We start from the raw sequence: 24,521 nt of genomic DNA on the forward strand, positions 1-24,521 counted from the left end.
GTGAGCAAAATAACAACAACACTAATTTCCCAATGTTAGTCAAAACGCCGCGAATTTTCCCAATCCAAAGGGACCCGGTCCCATTCCCAAAATGGTGAAAAAAAACACTGGTCAAAGGACATAGTAAATATTTGGGGTGGTACGCAAACTTTACCATTTGCACGCTAACGTTTACGCCGATGCCGGGGTGATTAGGATAGCTCCACTATATACACATGTATATTTAATATATAATAGTCGAGCTAAAAATTACTGTAGAAAGCACTAAAATCTGAATGATCCTAAGCCTTCTTTAGATATTGTGTGGCAACTCATTTCATTATACAAGTACCTCTGACATTCACTTTGATCTGATGACGTCAAACTAAAAAGGTGACATCCTTTCAACTTAAAAAACATACAACTCATTTTAATGATTGTAAGACAAGTTCTTACCCTATTGTGCATATAGAGAATACTAGGTCGGTGCCGAATAAAGCAAAGTTTATTTTGCGAGGCTTAGAAAATCTGAACCACGAGCCTTGGCGAGTGGTTCAGATTTTCGTGCCGAGCAAAATAAACTTTGCTTTATTCGGCACCGACCTAGTATTCGATTTATCCCATCAAATTTAAAAATAGAATAGGAAAATCGAACTACACGGAAAATCCCCAAGTTATTTTAAGCAAACAATGTTTTATTATTTTAATCGTGCCGAGCCTAATACATAACAAAAAGATCAGTAACTAACCTGTTTTTCTGTTTATCATACCTCTACGTCCCCGATTTTTAAGAAATAATGGAGAAAAAAACACTAAACAACTGCAGCTTTAGCGTGAAAGAACCGGGAAAGAACATGCATTGTGTCGTATGAGGTGTTAATAATGACGTCACGAGTACGCGCACTTAATATTTGTAAATAATGTTTATTTGCTTTTTGAGTTGCATTATGTGTAAAAACTATATCACATCTTGGTATCAAATTGTTTGTTTTGTTGAATCTGATTCGATTTTACTAAAAATGATTACTTTATAGTTGATTCCGAGTAATATGACCATTCTCCGCCGCGCGTGACAGCTATATTTCAGCACTGCTGAAATAAAGGTAAATTTATTCCACAGTGGTTTATTTCGACAATGCACGTCTGATGATGGGATAAAATATTTTGTTTTTTACAAGCCCTTGTGACAATGACATTTGACAAGTTCATCTCAAAATTAATAATCAGAATTAAAGTACCCTGCATTATGATTAAGATTATTTAAGATCTAAGCATCCTCTATAGATCATGCAAATTTTGTTTATTGATACAGTACACTCCACGCGGTTTCCCCAATTTCCCTCCATACTCCGCGGGTTTCGACCTGGAGGGAGATTAAGAAAATCCCGCTATACGCGGCGTTTGCATGATTTTGGACGCGGCGGTTAACGATCGGCAAAACTGATAAGCCGACGCGGCGGCCCTCTGCGTTGGCAACGCGGGGGAAACTCCGCGTTTTACGAGATAACGATCAATTTAATTTTGTTTGACTTCCTGATTTTCAAATAAAATTACATTTATTACAAGTACATACATGTACATGTAGTATAATATTTACAATTAAAAAAAAACAACCAAGATAGATCGATCCCGACATGGTTGTAGAAGTAGTTGTTGTTGTATAGAAAACTCGTTGATTTACGACACACAAAACGTCGTATTTTAATTAATACTAACCAATTAATATAAACACAGTTTGCAACATTGTTTTTATTTTGATAATTTAATCCAAAGTTTTCATGTTAGCGGGTGATTTTCTATACTGAACATGTATACAAATGACCAAGGACCCTAAAAATCTCGCAAATCTGTGTGAATTGACAGTTTGACGTAATCAAAGAAAAGCCGCTTCCTGTCTAAAGGCATAACTTACTCAAGTAAACACGTTCAACGAATGCATAAGGAATGGTTTTAATTGTCGGAACAAAGTCAATTCTCTGCTCGCTAATGCATTGATTTTCTCTTTGTTTGTAGGTTATTCCATTGATTGCTAAAAGGTGGTAACTATTGAGTTGATAATTGCATCTAATATTCACAGTTGTATTCTTGTTGCGTCGACATTCTAAACAATGTTTACCAGTAATTATGGACCAAATCGGCAGAGTGACATTCACACATGTTAATCCCTTTTGTCAAAACACCGCAGACAGCAGTCTACAAAATAGGTCAGTAGACAAGCTTTGCGTGTTTTCATAACGTCAAACACTTAAAATCCAGTTCCGCCCAGATGTCTTCTTTAATCAGTTTACAATACAATTAGTGTTAAAATAATTACTCTACTAAAATACCGTAACGATAAAGATTCGGCGTGTTCGATTTGAAATTATTTTAGAGGAAATATCAACTTATTCGCGATATAATTTCGTTTATAAATACCAAAGGAACTTTTAACCGAAATCAACAAAATTCAATGTTCTCTGTGCTACAAAGTTTGTATCAAAAAAATCAATACACGCACGATTTGCAGGAGTATACATTGTACCTTGACCTTGTACATTGCAGCATAATTTTCGCGCGCTTTTGTCGGGAATGACTGAAGCATTTGTAAACGTCGTGTTAACAATTAAAAATCGTAGTGTGTTTCGGATTACTAATTATTATTCTCATTTTGAGATTTTACGGAACATTTATTCTTGTGTCATATGTGTTATGATTTAAATATTAATTTGTCAAATGTATTATATTAGACTTAATTCATATTGTAGACGTACCTGTGAATTAAAAAAACATAATTTTTATACGTTTTAATTTTCTATACAATTATCTTAATTATACATGTACTACAGTATTTAAACAATTTATTATAACAATGTTTTTATTTTTTGGCATGCCCAGTAGCACACTGCTAACGCGGCGATCACTGATAAGAACGGAAAGTGTCTGCATTTACCGACTAGCCTACAGTAATACACGCCGCGGGAATTAGCGAACGCGGCGTAACGCCGAGCGTTTTATCGAGTTCACCTCGCTCTTCCAACGCCGCGTGAACACTCGCTAGCAGAAAAAACCCCGCGGAGGGAGCGCGTTTTTTGGGGAAAACGCGTGGAGTGTACTGTATGACCTCATAAGCTTATATGACCTTAGCATCTATACCTTAAAATCAAAATGTGTCTTCTTTTCCTCCCATATAACCATTAAACCAATTTGCATGAATTTAGCTACAAGAGTTGTCAAAATACCGAGCTGTAATTTATTTCCTTTATAAAGCCATGCACAGTCCGGGCAGGCTAATCAGGGACAACACTTTCCGCATAAGCTTGATTTTCAGTTTATAAGGAGGGACTTCCTTGAGACTAAAAATACCATAAAAGAGGAAAGTGTGGTCCCTGATTAGCCTGTGCGGACTGCACAGGCAAATCTGGAACGAAACTTGTGCATTATGCCCAGTTTTCTCAGAACACAACTCAATTTGTTTTGGTGTTTGCCTAATGATGCTGACCCTTCTTTCAATTTGAAAAGTGGTACAATTGACTGCTGTCAAAGAAATTCACCAAGATCATGAATCTGTACAGCTCATAACAGTTGCCTCCCCAATTTAGCAGGTTTTCCCTGCGTACCGGTAAATGAGAGGCATATTGAATCAAATTAAACCAACAAATTAAACAATTTTATTTGCTTATTTACCCTAATATCAAGACAGTTGAATTGTTATTGCGCTTGCTGAACCGTGTAGAATATGTATGTATGTACTAAGATGTCTCCCATTAAAAACAACAGAAAGTGAAATATGGTTTGTGAACTTCATTCGCGTATTTCCTTACGATTACATTCAATTTCATCTTCAAACTCAGAGATGAAAAAATTGCCAAGTTATCAAAATTTTACAAACTTTTAATAGCTCCATAGTATTTAAACATCAATAGCATGCATTAAATCGACAGTGTTTGTGAAAGGCTTACAAAAAATGACAAACACTTTATACCTTATTTCATAGCAAAAGCTTCACTACTATAAATACTGTTTTCTCAATCTTTCGTGCCCTAATTTCTTCTTATAATGGCCACCGGAACCGAACCGAGATGTTAAGCAGCGTTTGATTGGCTATAACGAAATAACATTTGGAATCATTTTGATATTTATGTTGTAAAATTTTCAAGATGGCAGCGCCCACAGTTTATAGGAGTATGACATTGATAACACGTTTCTTTTTGTTAATCATTATATCGTTCTCCCATCATTTGTAATTTATACGATTTGATTTTTTCACTTCATTAAATTGCATACTGTAAAATATTTTTAATTTCAAACAACTTGTGCAAGCTTTGACATACAACACATACAATATTTTTCGGATTTGTTGTTTATGCTTTGCATTTCGGTAGGCAAATTATATTAAAATAAAGATTTGCTGACAAATATAGTATATTAATAAGTATTTTTTCATGTCGAATGTGCAAGTTCATTAATTTACATACAAATGTTTGATGAAGGATACTACTAGCTTTTCAGTGCATGACAAGCTCAAAGCGTTGAAATTAACAGTAGTTCATATTAGTCCATATAAATGTACTCCCGGAGCATTTGATAATTTTTGCTATGGGAGCTCTTGGAGTCTATATGCATGCCTTCATAAACACAATCGCAGATCTGCGCAGAGAGTCCGTGCGCAACACTGAACAATATCTGGTCTTTTCTCCCTGTTTATTGTGGCTCTAGGATAGGTGCCCCCGGAAAGGTGCCCCCTCAGCGCCCTCACACTACTTTGGGGGAAGGGGTCAGCAGCCCTTAGGAGGGGGAATTTTTGCGGCGTTTCCCTTTTTTGGGGATTTTTTTACTTACCGTAAAAAGTTGTGTATAAGGCGCACTTTTTTACCCCAAAATTTCATTTTAAAAACTTGATGCGCGTTATGCACAACTACAGCCATGCCAAGACATTTTTTCGCTGTCAGTTACCCAGTAGCGGTAATTCGCATCATTCTGTTTTCCGGTGTTTTAACTGTAACTATGTTAATAATAGTGTTATATTGACGATCTGAATAAGATGAACAAACATTATAAAGTTAACATATATATTTTCTATCTTTTTCAGGTACGTACAGAGCATTAAAATCAAATAAATTTGAAGAAGAGAATGAAAAACGAGGAAGCCATTTTTATTTAAATGTTATTGTTTACTTTTCCCACAATATTATACCCTACTGTACTAGGGTTACACAATTTATTTGGGGGCACTTGTCGATTTACAATAGTATGTCGGCAAGGTATTTCCCGATATATTTAAGATTATTTTTCTTGCTTTTCAAATGTGTTAATAAAATTGATGCTGTGTTTGTTTACACGTTTTCATACGTCTTGTCAAGATTGAGGATGTGATTATTGAGCAATATGCGTCACCTGTCAAGTTTTGTGTAGCTGGGCTATTATCAAAACATGCGAACCGGCAAACGGCTTCACACCTCCATTGTTTGTTTATCGCCGGTAATGTCAAGATGGTGTTGAGAAGTTTGAGTCATTAAAGTCTCTTGTCAATTTTAGGCACTCGAAAAGAACGCATGATATCGGCAATGTAAATAAAACGCGCGGTTGTGAATTAGTCATGCATGAATAACCAGGTGACAATACCAATCAATAATGTCAGTTTCTTAGTTATAACTAATCCATTCGTTATGTGTACTCCACGATAAAATCGTGGACAGTTACTTCCGAGACATATGATGAAAACCTTGATGGTATCCTCATGGAAAGTGTGCATTTCATGCATAATTCATTTAAATCCAAACATTTATTTTTACGCATAATATGATTTAAAAAAAAACACCAACTAGTTGTATCGTTATCGTTTTAAAAATAATTTATAATTGAAGCAATAAAAGAATAAGTAAGATCGGCAATGTAAATATAACGATTTTCAGTTAGCCTGCGGTACGGAATTTTTCCCCCGATTTTTTTGCTTCAAAAACTTTTTTTCCCGATTTTTTAGCTTTAAAAAGTAGATGCGCGTTATACATAAATGCGCGTTATACACAACGTTTTACGGTACTCTCTCATTATTACATTTGTACATGTTTGCACTATATTCATTGCATTTTTCATAATTTTGTATGTTTGCAAAGATTAACTTGAAATAGAATTGAGATAATAATCATGAGACACATCTTTCTATTAAAAAAAAAACAAAAAAAAACTTTTTTTATTTTTATTTTTAGGGGGAATTTTTCCCCCAAAAAGGGGAAAAAAAGTATACTTTTCAGGTGGGGGCCTGCCGCCGAAATTGTCGCCGAATTTTGGCGGTAGATTTAATAGATTGAGGGCCCTGTCCCTCAAAGATTTAGTTTCACTGGGCGGAGAACTGCCCCTTACTGTTTTTTATTGGGCTGAGAATTGGGCTGAAAAATAGGGGGCGGAGATGTGCCCCCTTGTCAGTTACATTCTTGCTAATATGGCTGGAAAGTGAGCGTTATTTCAAAAATAATATACAAGTAATTAAAGATAAAAAACGGCAAAAAATACCTGCCTCGGCATTGACGTCGCTTTATTGATAATCACGTGATTTTCCCCTTTGTGAACACAGACAAAAATCCCTTTATCCCTTGCTAATAAAAAGTGTTCGCGGCTGAATTATTTGATATGGTCCCCTACCGGTGAAACTCCACCATTGTCAGTATTTTTTTTTATTAGTATTTTTTTTACATTTGTTGCAATAGCAACCACAAATTTTGACGTAGGAACAAAATGATTGACGTGCATAATCTCCATGTTTCAAGTTTCATGAAAAAATATTAAGAACTTTTTAAGTTATCGCAGGATCCAGAAAAGTGTGACAGACTGACAGACAGACTGACACAAGGAGTGCAAACCATAAGTCCCCTCCGGTTTCACCGGTAAGGGACAATGACACATGGAGTGCAAACGATAAGTGCCCTCCGGTTTCACCGGTAGGGGAGAATAAACAGTGCTTCATGTATTTCAAATTGTTTCTTTGTCTCAATAAAAAGCATTCAAAAATTATGCAGACACGTACAAAGTCACCTGGAAATTTTGGGTGTATTTATTGTTGTATAAAAACGCTAACAGCAGGTCACGCAATTTCAGGGTGTTTTTTTTAGAAAAAGGGGAAGACGCTGGACGCTGGGTAAAAGGGGAAAATCGAGCGCGAAAGAGACATTTTTGGGGAAAAAATACAAACTGTTCATTTCAATGTCTATAACTCACCTACAGACTTCAGGTGTTTTTTTTAGAAAAAGAGGCATGTCTCTGACCTTTTTGTTCTTAAACACATGAACAAGTATGATATTAAAGTCAAAGTCCTAAATAAAGTTGCAGGTGTAGATCTAATAATGGGAAATGTTTTCAACTGGGGCCGGGGAACGATGTCAATATTATGATTTCAATTTCATGATGAATGGGTTGACGATCTAGATCTGCTACAGTATTGGAAGGGAAAGGTGCGGCAGCTGCTGATTGTCTACTTTCACTTTCACAATAATCTGACAGTATTAATCGATGTTGATTACATGTACCTCCGAATCCTGCTGGGTTTCAACGATTTTTTTATGATTCATTCTTAAAAATGCGTCAACGCAATTAATATTTTCTGAGTCCGAACGTTTTATTTTGTTCGTGTATGAACGCCAATTGTGAGACTTTTTTCTGTTTTAACGTTTAATCTTGGCTTTCACATAACCCGGATGAAAATTCGACTGGTTTCCGGTAATTAATTGACGAAACACCCTTCTCGCGCAAGACCGGAATCCAGTAAAATAGTCACATGGTTAATACGATTAGTTGCCCGGTTTCCATGACGTAATTTAAGAGCTATATATAGAATCACTGGGATTCCCAGATTTGAGTGTTCGTCGGGAGAGAGAGCGAGATCGTTGTACAGGATAAGTGTCGACTTCCCAAAAGAAACAAAACAACATTTCTTTGAGGGTAAAATATTATATTATGGGGAAAAATTATATTTTTGGAGGGGAAATGGTATTTTTAGGGGAAAAATTCTGGTAGGGGAAGACGCCGAAAATCGGCGTCACTTTCTAAGTAAAAAAACCCCTGAATTTATGCGTGTTCAAAGGGAAAACCCCGTCCGGGATGGAGGTTATTTCATCAAATCTTAAAATAGTCACATAATTATGACAAAATTCATTTCATACTTATGCAATTGTTTATGTGTTTATAAAATTTTTGAGCACTTGTATCCTTAATCTTTGCCAAAATTTGCTTTTAAAAATGGAACATAAGAGATTATCTGGTAATGAATAGTGATAGGAAAAGAAGTAAGTATGCAGTAGTTGATAGAGTCTGGTTTAAACAGATGTATTGGGGAAACCATCCAGTCAGGATAATGCGTATCAATGAGTGAAAGGTTTATAAGAATTTTAAAAATGTTGTTATCAATGACTGTATATGTTTTTTTAGAGTCATAATGCACCTGACCAAATAACGGCATAAATAAATGTTAAAAAAAAACGTATGGAGGAGGCTGCCCTCCCCAACCCACCCCTTACGACCGAGGGGCGTCTGAAACAAGAGCTGTCAGAGGACAGCGTGCTCGACTATTCGAGTGCTTGACAGTATAATGTAAGCCATCATGGAGAGGGGGGGGGGTATAATGTGGGTGTGTGGTCGTTTAAGAGATGATCTTTTTTGGGGGGGGGATTCTGGGGTGGGGCATGGGGATGGTTAGAGTGGAGTGCATTGTTGTATGTCAGGTAAGTGTTGTTTTGTCAAAGTATGAATCAAATGTGATCATAAAAAAAGAAGTTATGGCAATTTAAGCAAAATGTTCAATTATCTAAGTATAAAAGGGGCCATAATTCTGTCAAAATGCTTGATACAGTTGTCTGCTCTTGTTTAAAGATTGGGATCATGTTGGTAAAGAAGTATGCAAAATATGAAAGCAATATGTCAAAGGATATAGAAAATATTTGAGGTGGTACAACCTTAGTAAATATAATACTGGACACACTTGTTTCCTCAATTTTGAAGCATTTGTGAGCAAAATAACAACAACACTAATTTCCCAATGTTAGTCAAAACGCGCGAATTTTCCCAATCCAAAGGGACCCGGTCCCATTCCCAAAATGGTGAAAAAAAAACACTGGTCAAAGGACATAGTAAATATTTGGGGTGGTACGCAAACTTTACCATTTGCACACTAACGTTTACGCCGATGCCGGGGTGATTAGGATAGCTCCACTATATACACATGTATATTTAATATATAATAGTCAAGCTAAAAATTACTGTAGAAAGCACTAAAATCTGAATGATCCTAAGCCTTCTTTAGATATTGTGTGGCAACTCATTTCATTATACAAGTACCTCTGACATTCACTTTGATCTGATGACGTCAAACTAAAAAGTTGACATCCTTTCAACTTAAAAAACATACAACTCATTTTAATGATTGTAAGACAAGTTCTTACCATATTGTGCATAATATTTTGTTTTTTACAAGCCCTTGTGACAATGACATTTGACAAGTTCATCTCAAAATTAATAATCAGAATTAAAGTACCCTGCATTATGATTAAGATTATTTAAGATCTAAGCATCCTCTATAGATCATGCAAATTTTGTTTATTGATATGACCTAATAAGCTTATATGACCTTAGCATCTATACCTTAAAATCAAAATGTGTCTTCTTTTCCTCCCATATAACCATTAAACCAATTTGCATGAATTTAGCTACAAGAGTTGTCAAAATACTGAGCTGTAATTTATTTCCTTTATAAAGCCATGCACAGTCCGGGCAGGCTAATCAGGGACAACACTTTCCGCATAAGCTTGATTTTCAGTTTATAAGGAGGGACTTCCTTGAGACTAACAATAAAAGAGGAAAGTGTGGTCCCTGATTAGCCTGTGCGGACTGCACAGGCAAATCTGGAACGAAACTTGTGCATTATGCCCAGTTTTCTCAGAACACAACTCAATTTGTTTTGGTGTTTGCCTAATGATGCTGACCCTTCTTTCAATTTGAAAAGTGGTACAATTGACTGCTGTCAAAGAAATTCACCAAGATCATGAATCTGTACAGCTCATAACAGTTGCCTCCCCAATTGAGCAGGTTTTCCCTGCGTACCGGTAAATGAGAGGCATATTCAGGGCTTTCCTTAGACCTCAAATCTCAAGAGTCAAGGACTCTTGGGACCATATTTTCAAGAGTCAAAATCAAACTTCTGAGAGTCCTAATAATAACGCAGGAGAGTCAATGATTTTTTGCAATTTAAGCAAATTACTGAGATATAATATATAAAAAGCAACAAATAAAAAGATACATGTATGTTAACATTTATTTCTTACATTTTACTGTCACTACAACACTATGCATTTAAACACAATATTTCAATGATTAATAAATACAAAACATGTATTCTAATACAACATTAACTTCATGTATACAGCAGAGTAATATGTCATATGTTCTTCTTTCGCACGTGTGAGGGTGTTAGGAGCACTTTCATTTAGATCTAAAGTACGCTTTGTCGTTGGCGTCTTACACACACTTTCAGAGTTACTACCGATTCCGAATTCGAAAAGGTTTCTCTGCGACATTTTCCGAATGCACTAGCACAATTACACTTTGCACAATTACACTTTATCCAATAACTTTGTTTGACCGTTTCGCGTGGCTATTAAATTAAGAATGAAGTACAAAATGTGAAAAAAAAACATTTCCGCTGGCTATCACAAAAAAAACAACAACATACGGGTGGTACCTAAACACAATAGCCTATATAAATCGGTAAACTATAAAAGGAAATTATTTCTACTCGCCGATAAAGGTGCCTCCGTATTTAATCCCATCGAAAATTCCGACGCCCTTTAATTATTTCATGTGCCATCTTCACGGAAGATGTGCGACAAACACGCCGTTTTCTATGCCTTATCAAACGGTCAATTATTACGCCTACATGTATTTTGTAATCAATTAGCTCATGCAAAAATTGTCACTTTGCCACAAGGCCAGTTGTATCGGTTCTATAGTTATTTTTAGCAACTTTGATGCAAAGCGTGTAATTTGACGTTGTAGACAGTACATATGCCAGCATAACTTTCGCGCGTCTTTGAACTGAGCAATCATGAAGCGAAACAGTGATGGGTGCATTCAGCTTTGGAAATACATTCTGCCATACTCTGGAAATATCTCAAAATATGCTTTACGGTGTTATGTGGATATGGATGTTATTATTTTATATTGAATATTATTAAAACTGACGCGGATGAGTCCATTCTGTTTTGGTGGGTTTATAGTTCTTCTTAAATGCTCTGAGCTTTTATGAGTACATACGTAAAGCTCAGAGGGTCAATAGCTGGGAGTTGGATTATTGCAACTAGGTGGGTTTAATACACGTCTTTTCCGCAAACAGCTGATAACAAACGCTATGATAAATAATGGAAAGTTAATACACGCGTCATCGAACCAGCAGTGTTTTAATTGGTCAATACTAGATTTCTTAATTAACCAAACTCCGCCTACTGGGTGGACTCGTGCTTCGATGATTGGAAACAGGCGTTAACGATTAGCGTGTACTAAATGAGATACTCCGCCCCGAGCCAATTATCGCTTAGTCTTAACAACTTTTGATCTCGTTGACGCAAGTCGGTATATTCCCCCGGGTCAAATGTGACGCATGACGTAATTTTCTCAAGAGTCAAAAAGGGGTCTTCTGTAATTTTCAAGCGTCAAAACCCGGGAGCTTGGGTCAAAGGAAAGCCCTGATATTGAATCAAATTAAACCAACAAATTAAACAATTTTATTTGCTTATTTACCCTAATATCAAGACAGTTGAATTGTTATTGCGCTTGCTGAACCGTGTAGAATATGTATGTATGTACTAAGATGTCTCCCATTAAAAACAACAGAAAGTGAAATATGGTTTGTGAACTTCATTCGCGTATTTCCTTACGATTACATTCAATTTCATCTTCAAACTCAGAGATGAAAAAATTGCCAAGTTATCAAAATTTTACAAACTTTTAATAGCTCCATAGTATTTAAACATCAATAGCATGCATTAAATCAACAGTGTTTGTGAAAGGCTTACAAAAAATGACAAACACTTTATACCTTATTTCATAGCAAAAGCTTCACTACTATAAATACTGTTTTCTCAATCTTTCGTGCCCTAATTTCTTCTTATAATGGCCACCGGAACCGAACCGAGATGTTAAGCAGCGTTTGATTGGCTATAACGAAATAACATTTGGAATCATTTTGATATTTATGTTGTAAAATTTTCAAGATGGCAGCGCCCACAGTTTATAGGAGTATGACATTGATAACACGTTTCTTTTTGTTAATCATTATATCGTTCTCCCATCATTTGTAATTTATACGATTTGATTTTTTCACTTCATTAAATTGCATACTGTAAAATATTTTTAATTTCAAACAACTTGTGCAAGCTTTGGCATACAACACATACAATATTTTTCGGATTTGTTGTTTATGCTTTGCATTTCGGTAGGCAAATTATATTAAAATAAAGATTTGCTGACAAATATAGTATATTAATAAGTATTTTTTCATGTCGAATGTGCAAGTTCATTAATTTACATACAAATGTTTGATGAAGGATACTACTAGCTTTTCATTGCATGACAAGCTCAAAGCGTTGAAATTAACAGTAGTTCATATTAGTCCATATAAATGTACTCCCGGAGCATTTGATAATTTTTGCTATGGGAGCTCTTGGAGTCTATATGCATGCCTTCATAAACACAATCGCAGATCTGCGCAGAGAGTCCGTGCGCAACACTGAACAATATCTGGTCTTTTCTCCCTGTTTATTGTGGCTCTAGGATAGGTGCCCCCAGAGAAGTGCCCCCTCAGCGCCCTCACACTACTTTGGGGGAAGGGGTCAGCAGCCCTTAGGAGGGGGAATTTTTGCGGCGTTTCCCTTTTTTGGGGATTTTTTTACTTACTCTCTCATTATTACATTTGTACATGTTTGCACTATATTCATTGCATTTTTCATAATTTTGTATGTTTGCAAAGATTAACTTGAAATAGAATTGAGATAATAATCATGAGACACATCTTTCTTTTAAAAAAAAAACAAAAAAAACCTTTTTTTATTTTTATTTTTAGGGGGAATTTTTCCCCCCAAAAGGGGAAAAAAAGTATACTTTTCAGGTGGGGGCCTGCCGCCGAAATTGCCGCCGAATTTCGGCGGTAGATTTAATAGATTGAGGGCCCTGTCCCTCAAAGATTTAGTTTCACTGGGCGGAGAACTGCCCCTTACTGTTTTTTATTGGGCTGAGAATTGGGCTGAAAAATAGGGGGCGGAGATGTGCCCCCTTGTCAGTAACATTCTTGCTAATATGGCTGGAAAGTGAGCGTTATTTCAAAAATAATATACAAGTAATTAAAGATATAAAACGGCAAAAAATACCTGCCTCGGCATTGACGTCGCTTTATTGATAATCACGTGATTTTCCCCTTTGTGAACACAGACAAAAATCCCTTTATCCCTTGCTAATAAAAAGTGTTCGCGGCTGAATTATTTGATATTTTCCCTGTAATTAAAACAAACAATTAGTATGCAATTTATTACATTCTTAATTATGCAAGCTGAAAACAATACTTTATTTGTTTGTTTTCACCAATTAAGGATTTTGACAGTTCAATGTTATAAACCCGGCTTTCTTCAAAGGTAACAAGTGCTCAACAATTAAATACGGCCTGGTCTACCAATTAAAACATTATAAGATCGCGGTGCTTATCGTTAAATGTAACACGTTCTCAGCCTGCCTAATTAGCTGCAAATTAAAGCAATCTGAAACCCATTTTGTTTTTGAAAATGCATGACACGCTCTGCTCAAAATGCAAACTGTTTCCGTCTAATGTATTCTTCAAATACTAAATATTGCAAAACGTGGATGCCTATTTATACGGTAGAAAATTGTGTGATAACTTATATATAGGCATCCATTTTGCCTATTGATTTTAATTTATTATTTGTAAATTTACGTATTTTTTCGCTATTTTCAATTGGTCAATACTATCCTTTTGTGTACATTAATTGCATACATCCGATGTAATTTTTCTTTTATAAGTATTACATGTCCTACATGTACTTAGCTGCACGTCTATATTTAGTTACGACACATGGTCTGTATTAACACGCAAGCTTTTCCTGCGTGGACTCGTCTATGTTTCGCGCTGTTATTAAAACACAACTTTTAGAATGTTTTAAAACATTAAATTGTTACCGGATAAAATGTGTACGGGTATAACGTAAAATTACCTGTTAGTTTTGTTTTCACTACGTACTCGCAATAAGTAATTTATTGTTCACCATTTGCATTGAACTTCTCATTAGAAACTATTGTTGTTATACCCCCCTTGGTCGTCTCTAATTCAAGTAGTTTTTATCCGATCTTCACCAAACTTGGTCAGAAGTTGTATCTACATGATGTCTAGGCCAAGTTTTAACATGGGCTTTGCCGGGTCAAAAACTAGGTCACGGGGTCACTTAGTGTGTTTTAGACATTCAGCATGTTGTCCACTCTCTAATTCAAGTAGTTTTCATCCGATCTTCACCAAACTTTGTCAGAAGTTGTATCTAGATGATCTTAAGGCCAAGTTCAAACATGGGCCTTGCCGGGTCAAAAACTAGGTCATGGGGTCACTTAGTGCGTTTTTTAACATTCAGCATGGTGTCCTCTCTCTTATTCAAGTAGTTTTCATCCGATCTTCACCAAACTTGGTCAGAAGTTTTATCTAGATGATCTGAAGGCCAAGTTCGAACATGGTCCATGCCCGATCAAAAACTAGGTCACAGGGTCACTTAGTATGTTTAACACATTGAGCATGGTGTCCGCTCTCTATTTCAAGTAGTTTAAATCCGATCTTCACCACACTTGGTCAGAAGCTGTAACTAGATGACGTGTACGTCAAGTTCGAACATGGGCCATGCCGGGTCAAAAACTAGATCACGGGGTCACTTAGTGTGTTTTTATCCAATCTTTACCAAAATTGGTCAGAAGTTGTATTTTGATAATGTCTAGGGCAAGTTTGAATATGGGTCATGCCTGTTCAAAAACAAGGTCACAGGGTCACTTAGTTCGTTTTAAACATCACAATGTTGTCCGCTCTCTAATTCAAGTAGTTTTTATCCAATCCTCATCAAACTTAGTCACAAGTTTTATCTAGGACAAGTTTGAACATGGGCCATTCCGGGCCTAAAACTAGGTCACGGGGTCACTTAGTGCGTTTTTTAACATTCAGCATGGTGTCCGCTCTCTAATTCGAGTAGTTTACCTCGGTCTTCACCAAACTTGGTCAGAAGTTTTATGGAGATGATCTAAAGGTCAAGTTAGAACATGGGCCTTTCTGGGTCAAAAACTAGATCAAGGGGTCACTTAGTGCGATTTAAAAATTGAGCATGGTGTCCGCTGTTTTTTGTGAAGAGGACATGCAAAATATTATTTGTCAATGCGGCATGTGGGGGTATTCGTCACGTCTGTGACAAAGCTCTAGTTTGAGTAACTGTTTGCGGGAAAAAGTGTGATGATAATGCCCGACATTTCATGTCAATTGAAGTTGACACAGGGGGGCACTTATCCGCCCCTTTAATTATTGTGAGGGGGCAGATCTCCGCCTACTTAATTTTCTGAAAGGGGGGCAGTTCTCCCACCTACAGATTTGATTTTCAGGGGTTTTCATGCTAATTTTTCCCAATTTGTGTGGTACTGATACTTTTCCTAATGGGACAAACACATTGCCGCTGACCTGGGATATAGCTGAATTATGCCCCCACTTTTATTCTTCAAAGATTGTTTTAGGTTAATATGCAACATCTTTATACCACTATTTTACTACTGTACAGCCAACGCAGAACAAACATAATCCTTTGTCATGCCACTGTCAGAACGTTTGTACTCGGTGGCCGCGTCAAGTGTTCTGCATTAACATTGGGTACTTTCGCGTCATAAATCTGCCACATACTTATGCGGCGGATCGAGTGCAAAGATATACACCTACATGTACATTTGTGTATAGTCGAAACCTAGATTAAAGCTACTTTCATACCGGTAGTTATTATTTTCATGTTTTAATAAGCGGATATGATTTTTAACCAGGTTTTCCGAAGGAAAAAACTGGTTATTAGATTGGCGAATGCGGGCGGGCTGGCTGGCTGGCGGGCTGGCTGGCTGGCGGGCTGGCGGAATAAGCTTGTCCGGGCCATAACTATGTCGTTCATTGTCAGATTTTAAAATCATTTGGCACATTTGTTCACCATCATTGGACGGTGTGTCGCGAGAAATAATTACGTCGATATCTCCAAGGTCAAGGTCACACTTTGAGTTCAAAGGTCAAAAATGGCCATAAATGAGCTTGTCCGAGCCATAACTATGTTGTTCATCGTCAGATTTTAAAATCATTTGGCACATTTGTTCACCATCATTGGACGGTGTGTCGCTCGAAATAATTACGTCGATATCTCCAAGGTCAAGGTCACACTTTGAGTTCAAAGGTCAAAAATGGCCATAAATGAGCTTGTCCTGGCCATAACTATGTCATTCATTGTGAGATTTTAAAATCATTTGGCACATTTGTTCACCATCATGGGACGGTGTGTCCCACGAAAGAATCACGTCAATATCTCCAATGTCAAGGTCGCCACGACTAAAAATAGATTTAAAAAAAAAAAAAAAACTTACAAAGGGGGTTAATTTTTTTTGGTCATTTCAAAAGTTCAGTTTGAGTTTTCTCCCTTTATCAGATTTTTTTTTCACAATGAAAACCTGGTTTTGTGACAATTTTGTCCCTTGTTAAATGATGCTTTATAGACTATTTATATAATATCATGCCCTTAAATATATTGGACACATAATGCGCCTTAACAAATTATCGTTGAATTAATTACGCATAACTGTAGATGTTTCGTTCGATTCTCAAATAAGCATTATTCAATTTGTAATCCGAAACATGCTTCCGAATTTTAATGGTAATGCGATATTAACAATTTAATTCTAGCATGAAATAAACAGTGCTGTATCCTTTGTCTCAATAAAAAGCACGCGGAAATTATGCAGACATGTAGAACGTGGAATGTAAAGTGTGGGTGTATTTTGTGTTGTATGAAAATGTGAACATCACGTCAGGCAATTTACGCGTGTTCAGTGGAAAAAAAACGCTGCGATTGGAAGTTATTTCATCGCATCTAAAAGAAACAAATGCCAAAATTTATTTGACACTTGTTTTTCTTGAAATTCATGAGAACTTTTATCGTAAATATTTACCAGAATTTGCTTTTAAACTGGAATATACAGGATTATCGGGTAATGAGTAGCTACGGGAAAAATAATAACTATGCAGTAATACATTACATTAATTATGATTTTATATATTATCATAATCGTTCTTTTAAAATTTATTGACTATCTAATCATTTTTCGCGGATCGCGAAATATGTTTGCTCTGCATTGGCTGTACTGTACTACCAGTATTCAACTGTAACTACACTCATGTTTGGAGTCATTTTGTTTAGTCACAGACCAAGTTTTCATTTGTTCTGAGAAAATTGATTTAGGTAAATGTGAAACATCTCTGTCACAGTACCAAACTTAAGTGGGATTGGTAATTAGCTGTGTTAGTGACCCAGTTAGCTCTTTTGATAGAGCACTCACTAGAGACCTTGTTAGCTGGAGGTTTTTGGGTTCGAGTCCCGAACAGGGCGCACAATTTTCACTAACCCAGGGATAATGGCACCCAACCTATAGAACCTGAACTGTTCCCTGTGACTTGAATTCGAAGACACATTCCAACTTGGCAGGGAAGAATGTCACGATACCGGGGGATTGTTGATTAGCTGTGTTAGGGGGAGGTCTGGTGTTTGAGTCCCAGACTTGCTGCACACTTTTCATTAACCTGCGACATCTCCATAGCACTTATTCTACTACTGGAAGAAAAGTTAAACTTCCGGCATTTGTTCTGATCATTGTATGAGGTAACTAACCAGCTTTGAATTATGAGGCAGAATTTGAATGTGGGAGTATCCATGTCCTTTGAATTAATTATTAGTTCTGTTTACACTCCTGGTCATTATATAATTATTATGTATCTTTCTTAAAGGTCTGACAAGATTTCCTGTTTTACATAAATCAATATTGGCAGAGTGTCCAAAAACTTTTATCAATGTGCAGCCATGTAGATTCAAACAGAGCATTGTTTTCAAGAAGAAGGAAGAAAGGTAAGTATATGAATTTGTCACGTATACTGCTTAATTGATTGATTATAATGAATTGTCAGATGAGTAAACTCCCAAGGAAACTTTTTAAATCCAAGTACATTTTCACTTCACAAAAATTTACTGGGTTATCTCGAAAAGGCCAATTCGCAATAAATTTGTAGTTTTTCAATGTAATCAGCTTGTTTTTCTCAATACATCATGTATACAGTTTTTTAGCTCACCTGATTGCTCAGGTGATCTTTTGTGACCGGTCTTTGTCCGTTGTCCGTCCGTCTGTTAACATTTGTTCGTAAACACTCTAGAGGCCACATTAATTGTCCGATCTTCATGAAACTTGGTCAGAAGCTTCGTCCCAATGAAATATCGGTTGAGTTGGAAACTGGGTCGTGCCGGATCAAAAACTAGGTCACTAGGTCAAAAAAAAGAAAAAACATGAAACACTGTAGAAGTCACATTTCATGCCCAATCTTCATGTAACTTTGTCAACATGTTTGTCGTAATGATATGTTGGTTGAGTTTAAAAGTGGTTCCGGTCCGTTGAAAAACATGGCCGCCAGTGGGCGGGGCCGTTAAAATTTCTTATTTGACTATAGAGAAACCTTGTAAGCACTCAAGAAGTCACAATTTTTGCCCAATCATCATGAAAGTTGGTCAACACATTGGTTTTATTGATTTCTAGCACGAGTTCGAAAATTGTCCAGATCGGTGAAAAAACATGGCCGCCAGTGGGCGGGGCATTTTTCTCTATATGTATATAGTGAAAACATGTCAACACTCCAGAAGTCACATTTTTGGCCCAATTTTCATGAAATTTGGTCAAAATGTTTGCCTTAATGATTTATTGGTTGAGTTCAAAAGTGGTTTCGGTCTGATGAAAAACATGGCCGCCAGTGGGCGGGGCAGTTTTCCTTATTTGGCTATAGAGAAACCTTGTAAACACTCTAGAAGTCACAATTTTGCCCAATCACAGGGCTCGACACTAACGGTGGTCCGTTGACCTGGGGTCAGTGAAAAATAGGCAGGACCAGTGAAGCTAGAAATTTAGTTGATCCTTCGGACCGGTTAAACATCCTGGCCAGCTTATTGTGAAATACTGGTGGAAAAACCGTTTTCATCAATAAAACAATTTTATATGTTCATAATAAACCGATAATTTCATCATTATTTTATGGGCCGACTCGAGACCGGGATAAAAATAGCAACATATTCTAAATTTTCTACATGCCCGAATTACAAAAACCTGTTGTCGGATCAAAAAATCTATTTGCATTCCGCAAATGTCTCCGGACTTTGCCCTGATCGATACACAAATAAACATAAAATTCGAAGCGTTCGGATCGAGAAATAAAAAAATGGTATTTATTATTTTGAAAAAGCAGCAATAATCAGCATTTTATCGATCCTAGTACCATCAGAATATACTTTGTTTACCGTGCGAATTTACACTGGAGGGCGCTGAATAATGTTTAAATATTGCCGGAGAGTAAACGTGGGTACTTTCAAGATTACAAGTTTTCAAGATGTAATAATACAGAGATTTGATTCTGTTGCAAACTGAAGCTGGACTTACTGGTAGTTGATTAAAGATTAAGGTACAAAAATTGTTTTCTGGTTGAATGAAATAGTGTTTAGCCGATGTGCTAGAGTTATGTTATTGTACCATGTGTACAATTAATATTAAATTAATACAGTATAGTTTTCTTTTTATAAATGCACAATATATTGTGGATAGTTCGGAAAGTAAGTTGAAATTTAGTTAAAATTACAGAAATTGTCGGACCACTTGAAATCTTGGAGGACCAGTAATTTCTGAAAGCTGGTGGTCCTTTGGGTCAGTAGGTAAAAAAAGTTAGTGTCAAGCCCTGAATCATCATGAAATTTGGTCAAAACATTGGTTGGTTTTATTGATATCTCAGACGAGTTTGAAAATGGTCCAGAACTCCAGATCGGTGAAAAAACATGGCCGCCAGTGGGCGGGGCCTTTTTCTTTATATGTATATACATGTATAGTGAAAACATGTGAAAACTCTAGAAGTCACATTTTTCGCCCAATTTTCATGAAATTTGGTCAGAACATTTGTTTTCGTTGATAGAAGAGTTGAGTTTGAAAATGGTTCTGGTCAGTTGAATAACATGGCTGCCGGGGGGGGGGGGGCAGTTTTCTTATATTTATATAGTAAAAAATGCTTGTGAACACTTTAGAACTCACATTATTTGCCCAATCATCATGAAACTTGGTAAAAAGATTGGTTTTATGTATATCTCAGATGAGTTCGCAAATGGTTCCTTATGTGACTAGAGAGAAACCTTGTGATTGAACACTTTAGAAGTCACATATTTGCCTAATCATTGTGAAACTTAGTCAATACATTGATTTTATTGATTTCTCGGACACGTTGGAAAATGGCTCAGATCGGTGAAACACACTTTTTAGCTCACCTGATTGCTCAGGTAAGGTTGTAGGATTGGTCTTTGTCTGCTGTCCGTAAACACTCTGGCATTTATATTTTTCAAGCATTCTTTATCAAAGTTGCTGAAAGATCTCCATCAAGTTTGATAATGAGCAAAATCAATTAATTAATGCCATGATTATTGCCCTTAGATTGTTCAAATTTTCATTTTATTATACAAAATCCTTGTAAACACTCTAGAGGTCGCAATTTTGTTTCAGATTTTATGAATCTTGGTCATAATATTTATTTTTGTTAGCAAATTTTGATGTTTGGAAAGGGGGGTCAACTCAAATATAGGTAACCAGGTCAAATCTTACAAAAACAAAAACACTCCATACGCCAGTGTTTTGGTTCAATAATGATGAAATTTGACAAGGATGTTTGTCTGGACAATATCTAGGTAAAGTTTGACATTTGGTAAAGATTGAATAAACCAACTCCTCTCGGGTGAGCGAACTAGGGCCATCTTGGCCCTCTTGTTTTTCTAGGAATGGCTCATCTGAAAAATATATTAGCTCACCTGAGCACAATGTGCTCATGGTGAGCTTTTTTGATCGCCTTTTGTCCGTTGTGTGTTGTGCGGCGTCAACATTTGCCTTGTTAACACTCTAGAGGCCACATTTATTGTCCAATCTTCATGAAATTTGCTCAGATGATTGTTCTCAATGATAGCTTGGATGAGTTCGAAAATGGTAAAGTTTGTTTGAAAAACATGGCTGCCAAGGGGCGATGCATTTTTCCTTATATGGCTATATATGGCTATAGTGAAATCTTGTAAACACTCTAGAGGCCACATTTATATCTGATCTTCATGAAACTTGGTAAGAAGATCCATCCTAATAATATCTTGGACAAGTTAAAAAATGATGCTGGTTGGTTGAAAAAAAAGGCCCTTTTCCTTATATGGCTATAGTAAAACCTTGTTAACACTCTAGAGGCCACATTCATTTTCCGATCTTTATGAAACTTGGTCAGAAGATTTGTCCGAATGATATCTTGGATGAGTTTGAAAATGGTTTCGGTTGCTTTAAAAACATAGCCACTAGGGGGCGGGGCAGTTTTTATGCCCCCCACCCACTATAGTGGGGGACATATTGTTTTTGCCCTGTCTATTGGTCTGTTTGCTCCAACTTTAACATTTGCAATAACTTTTTCAATATTCAAGATAGCAACTTAATATTTGGCATGCATGTGTATCTCATGGAGCTGCACATTTTGAGTGGTGAAAGGTCACGGTCAAGGTCATCCTTCAAGGTCAGAGGTCAAATATATGTGGCCAAAATCGCTCATTTTATGATTACTTTTGCAATATGGAAGATAGCAACTTGATATTTGGCATGCATGTGTATCTCATGGAGCAGCACATTTTGAGTGGTGAAAGGTCAAGGTCATCCTTCAAGGTCAGAGGTCAAGTATATGTGGCCAAAATCGCTCATTTTATGAATACTTTGGCAATATTGAAGATACCAACTTGATATTTGTCATGCTTGTGAATCTCATGGAGCCGCACATTTTGAGTGGTGAAAGGTGAAGGTCATCCTTCAAGGTCAAAGGTCAATAAAAAAATAAAATTCAAAGTGGCGCAGAAGGGGACATAGTGTTTCTGACAAACACATTTTTAGCTCGGCTGTTTTCAGATAAAACCCGAACTATTGTCATTGGCCATAACTTTTTATGTCCCCCACCACTATAGTGTTTTTTTCCCTGTCTGTTGGTCTGTCTGTTGGTCTGTTGGTTTGTTTGCTCCAACTTTAACATTTTCCATAACTTTTGCAATATTGAAGATAGCAACTTCATATTTGGCATGCACGTGTATCTCATTGAGCTGCACATTTTGAGTGTTGAAAGGTCAAGGTCATCCTTCAAGGTCAAAGTTCAAATATATAGCTTCAAAGGGGCGCAGAAGGGGACATAGTGTTTCCAACAAACACATTTCTTGTTCTAATATGGCTATATATTGCTTGAGTAAAACCTTATTAACACTCTAGAGGCCACATTTATTGTCCGATCATCATGAAACTTGGTCACAAGAATTGTACCAATGATATCTTGGATGAGTTTGAAAATGGTTCCGGTTGGTGGAAAAACATGGCTGCCAAGGGGGCATGGCATTTTTCCTTATATAGCTATCGTAAAACCTTGTTAACACTCTAGAAGCCATATTTATTGTCCAATCATCATGAAACTTTGTGAGTTTGTCAGATTTGTCCCAATGATATCTTAGACAAGTTCGAAAATGGTTCCAGTTGCTTGAAAAACATGGTCACCAGGGGGCGGGGCATTTTTCCTTACATGGCTTCATGAATCTTCATGAAACTTTGTCAGAATATTTGTTTAAATGATATCTTGGATGTGTATGAAAATGGTTCTGATCTGTTCAAAAAAATGGCTGCCAGGGTGTTCACTAGTCATGAAAGTTGGTAGAACATTTTGTTCTAATGACATCTTGGGCTGCACAGAACAGGTCAGTTCCTTTGAATCTCAGGAGAGCAACTTTGAGCCTTTCAGGCCCGCTTGTTTTTAAATACCCATACTTTTTGTCCCCTACTGGTGAAATCGGAGGGGACTTATGGTTTGCGCTCTGTGTGTCAGTCAGTCGGTCAGTCAGTCAGTCAGTCAGTCAGTCAGTCAGTCAGTCTGTCTGTCACACTTTTCTGGATCCTGCGATAACTTTAAAAGTTCTTCATATTTTTAAATGAAACTTGAAACATGGATAGATGGTAATATGGAGATTATGCACGTCATTTCATTTTGTTCCTACGTTGAAAATTCTGGTTGCTATGGCAACAATAAAAAAAAATCTGACAATGGTGGAGTTTCATCGGTAGGGGACCATATTGCTTGACAATAGCCTTGTCTTTCCTTTAGTGATAGTATAAAATTAAAGGTTTGTGTAAGATTTTACCAACAGTTAATAGTTATTACAGGAAACTGTAAAATTATTTAAATGATTTTTAAATGTACTTTTTAAAGATAAACATCAAAAGATTTCTTTTATTGATAAATACTTGTGTAGCTGTTACTTACATGTAACCTCTGATCATTGAATGACATCTACTTGTTTGGGGTTCTGTGTCTGATACTCTACTTATTTTAAGTATTGGTAAATTGTATATAACTTATATATTCTAGTAAGTTGCACAGGTATGGTAGCTGTAAAGTGAATTAAATGTTAAATTTACATGAAAATTGCTAATTCATAAATTCATGACTATTTCATCTACACATAGTACTTGCATGTTTGTTATGTATGTTGAGGCTTCAACGTTGATCATACATATCAGAAAAGCCGCTGGTTCTGGGCCGCAGGCACCCATTGAGAAGAAGTTTCTACGTGACACTCCCCTCCACAGCGTCTACATTGTGGATGACTACCCCCCTCAGCCTTTCACCCTTGAGGAATGCTTCACCATGCACAAGGAGGCTGCTCAGCCCGCTATGACAAACACACTCCACGCTCAAGTCTATGCAGACATACTGCTTGACATGAGTACACTGAAAAAGGTGTGATTACATTACTTAGTGCTTTACTGCTTAGATATGCATTTTGACGTGTTTGTTGTCGCTTAGAAAATTGTGTTTGTTGTCGCTTAGAATATCCAATTAAATTAAAGACCTTTCTTGCTAGATTCAAGCTTCATTTCTAACCCTAAGATACTGATGAGCAGCAAGTTACTTGCAGGCTTTTCTGGTTTTATGCATAAAGCCATTTTAACTTTGCTTGTGAGTGGGAAAGGGTTAGTATGAGCTTATTTATTTTAGTTTGATTGGTTATTAACCCTTTGAAGGCTGGGAAATTTGTCGTCTGCTAAAATGTCGTCTGCTGAATTTGTAAAATAAGCATTTTTTTTTCAAAGAATACTATCAGAATAGCAAACAGTTTGGATCCAGATGAGACGCC

At 36.6% G+C, this 24,521-nt stretch overlaps 2 protein-coding genes and 1 long non-coding RNA gene across 5 annotated transcripts in view; 2 read left to right on the forward strand and 1 right to left on the reverse strand.

The window, feature by feature from the left end:
* The window catches only part of LOC127865917 (CCR4-NOT transcription complex subunit 6-like), a 133,388-nt gene extending 121,242 nt beyond the window's left edge, over positions 1-12,146 (reverse strand). Inside the window, exon 1 of one of the 2 annotated variants that reach the window (XM_052406005.1) lies at positions 12,035-12,146. The gene's annotated coding sequence lies outside the window, so the exon portion shown is untranslated. Of the gene's footprint in view, positions 1-3,940; positions 4,053-12,034 lie in introns of those variants that run through there. The other variant, XM_052406004.1, reaches the window with a different exon arrangement.
* Positions 4,022-24,521, forward strand: part of LOC127865936 (50S ribosomal protein L1-like) — a 31,323-nt gene continuing 10,823 nt past the window's right edge. Inside the window, exons 1-3 of one of the 2 annotated variants that reach the window (XM_052406093.1) lie at positions 4,022-4,140; positions 18,050-18,167; positions 23,905-24,124. In XM_052406093.1, coding sequence (XP_052262053.1) covers positions 4,116-4,140; positions 18,050-18,167; positions 23,905-24,124 — 363 coding nt within the window. In that variant the 5' untranslated portion in view covers positions 4,022-4,115. Of the gene's footprint in view, positions 4,141-12,115; positions 12,235-18,049; positions 18,168-23,904; positions 24,125-24,521 lie in introns of those variants that run through there. The other variant, XM_052406092.1, reaches the window with a different exon arrangement.
* On the forward strand, positions 14,306-16,458 carry LOC127865955 (uncharacterized). The gene is made up of 2 exons (XR_008042829.1): positions 14,306-16,260; positions 16,423-16,458. It is a non-coding gene; the product is annotated as an uncharacterized LOC127865955 (long non-coding RNA).

This window comes from Dreissena polymorpha, chromosome 2, assembly GCF_020536995.1.
Source record: "Dreissena polymorpha isolate Duluth1 chromosome 2, UMN_Dpol_1.0, whole genome shotgun sequence".
Lineage (NCBI taxonomy): Eukaryota > Metazoa > Mollusca > Bivalvia > Myida > Dreissenidae > Dreissena > Dreissena polymorpha.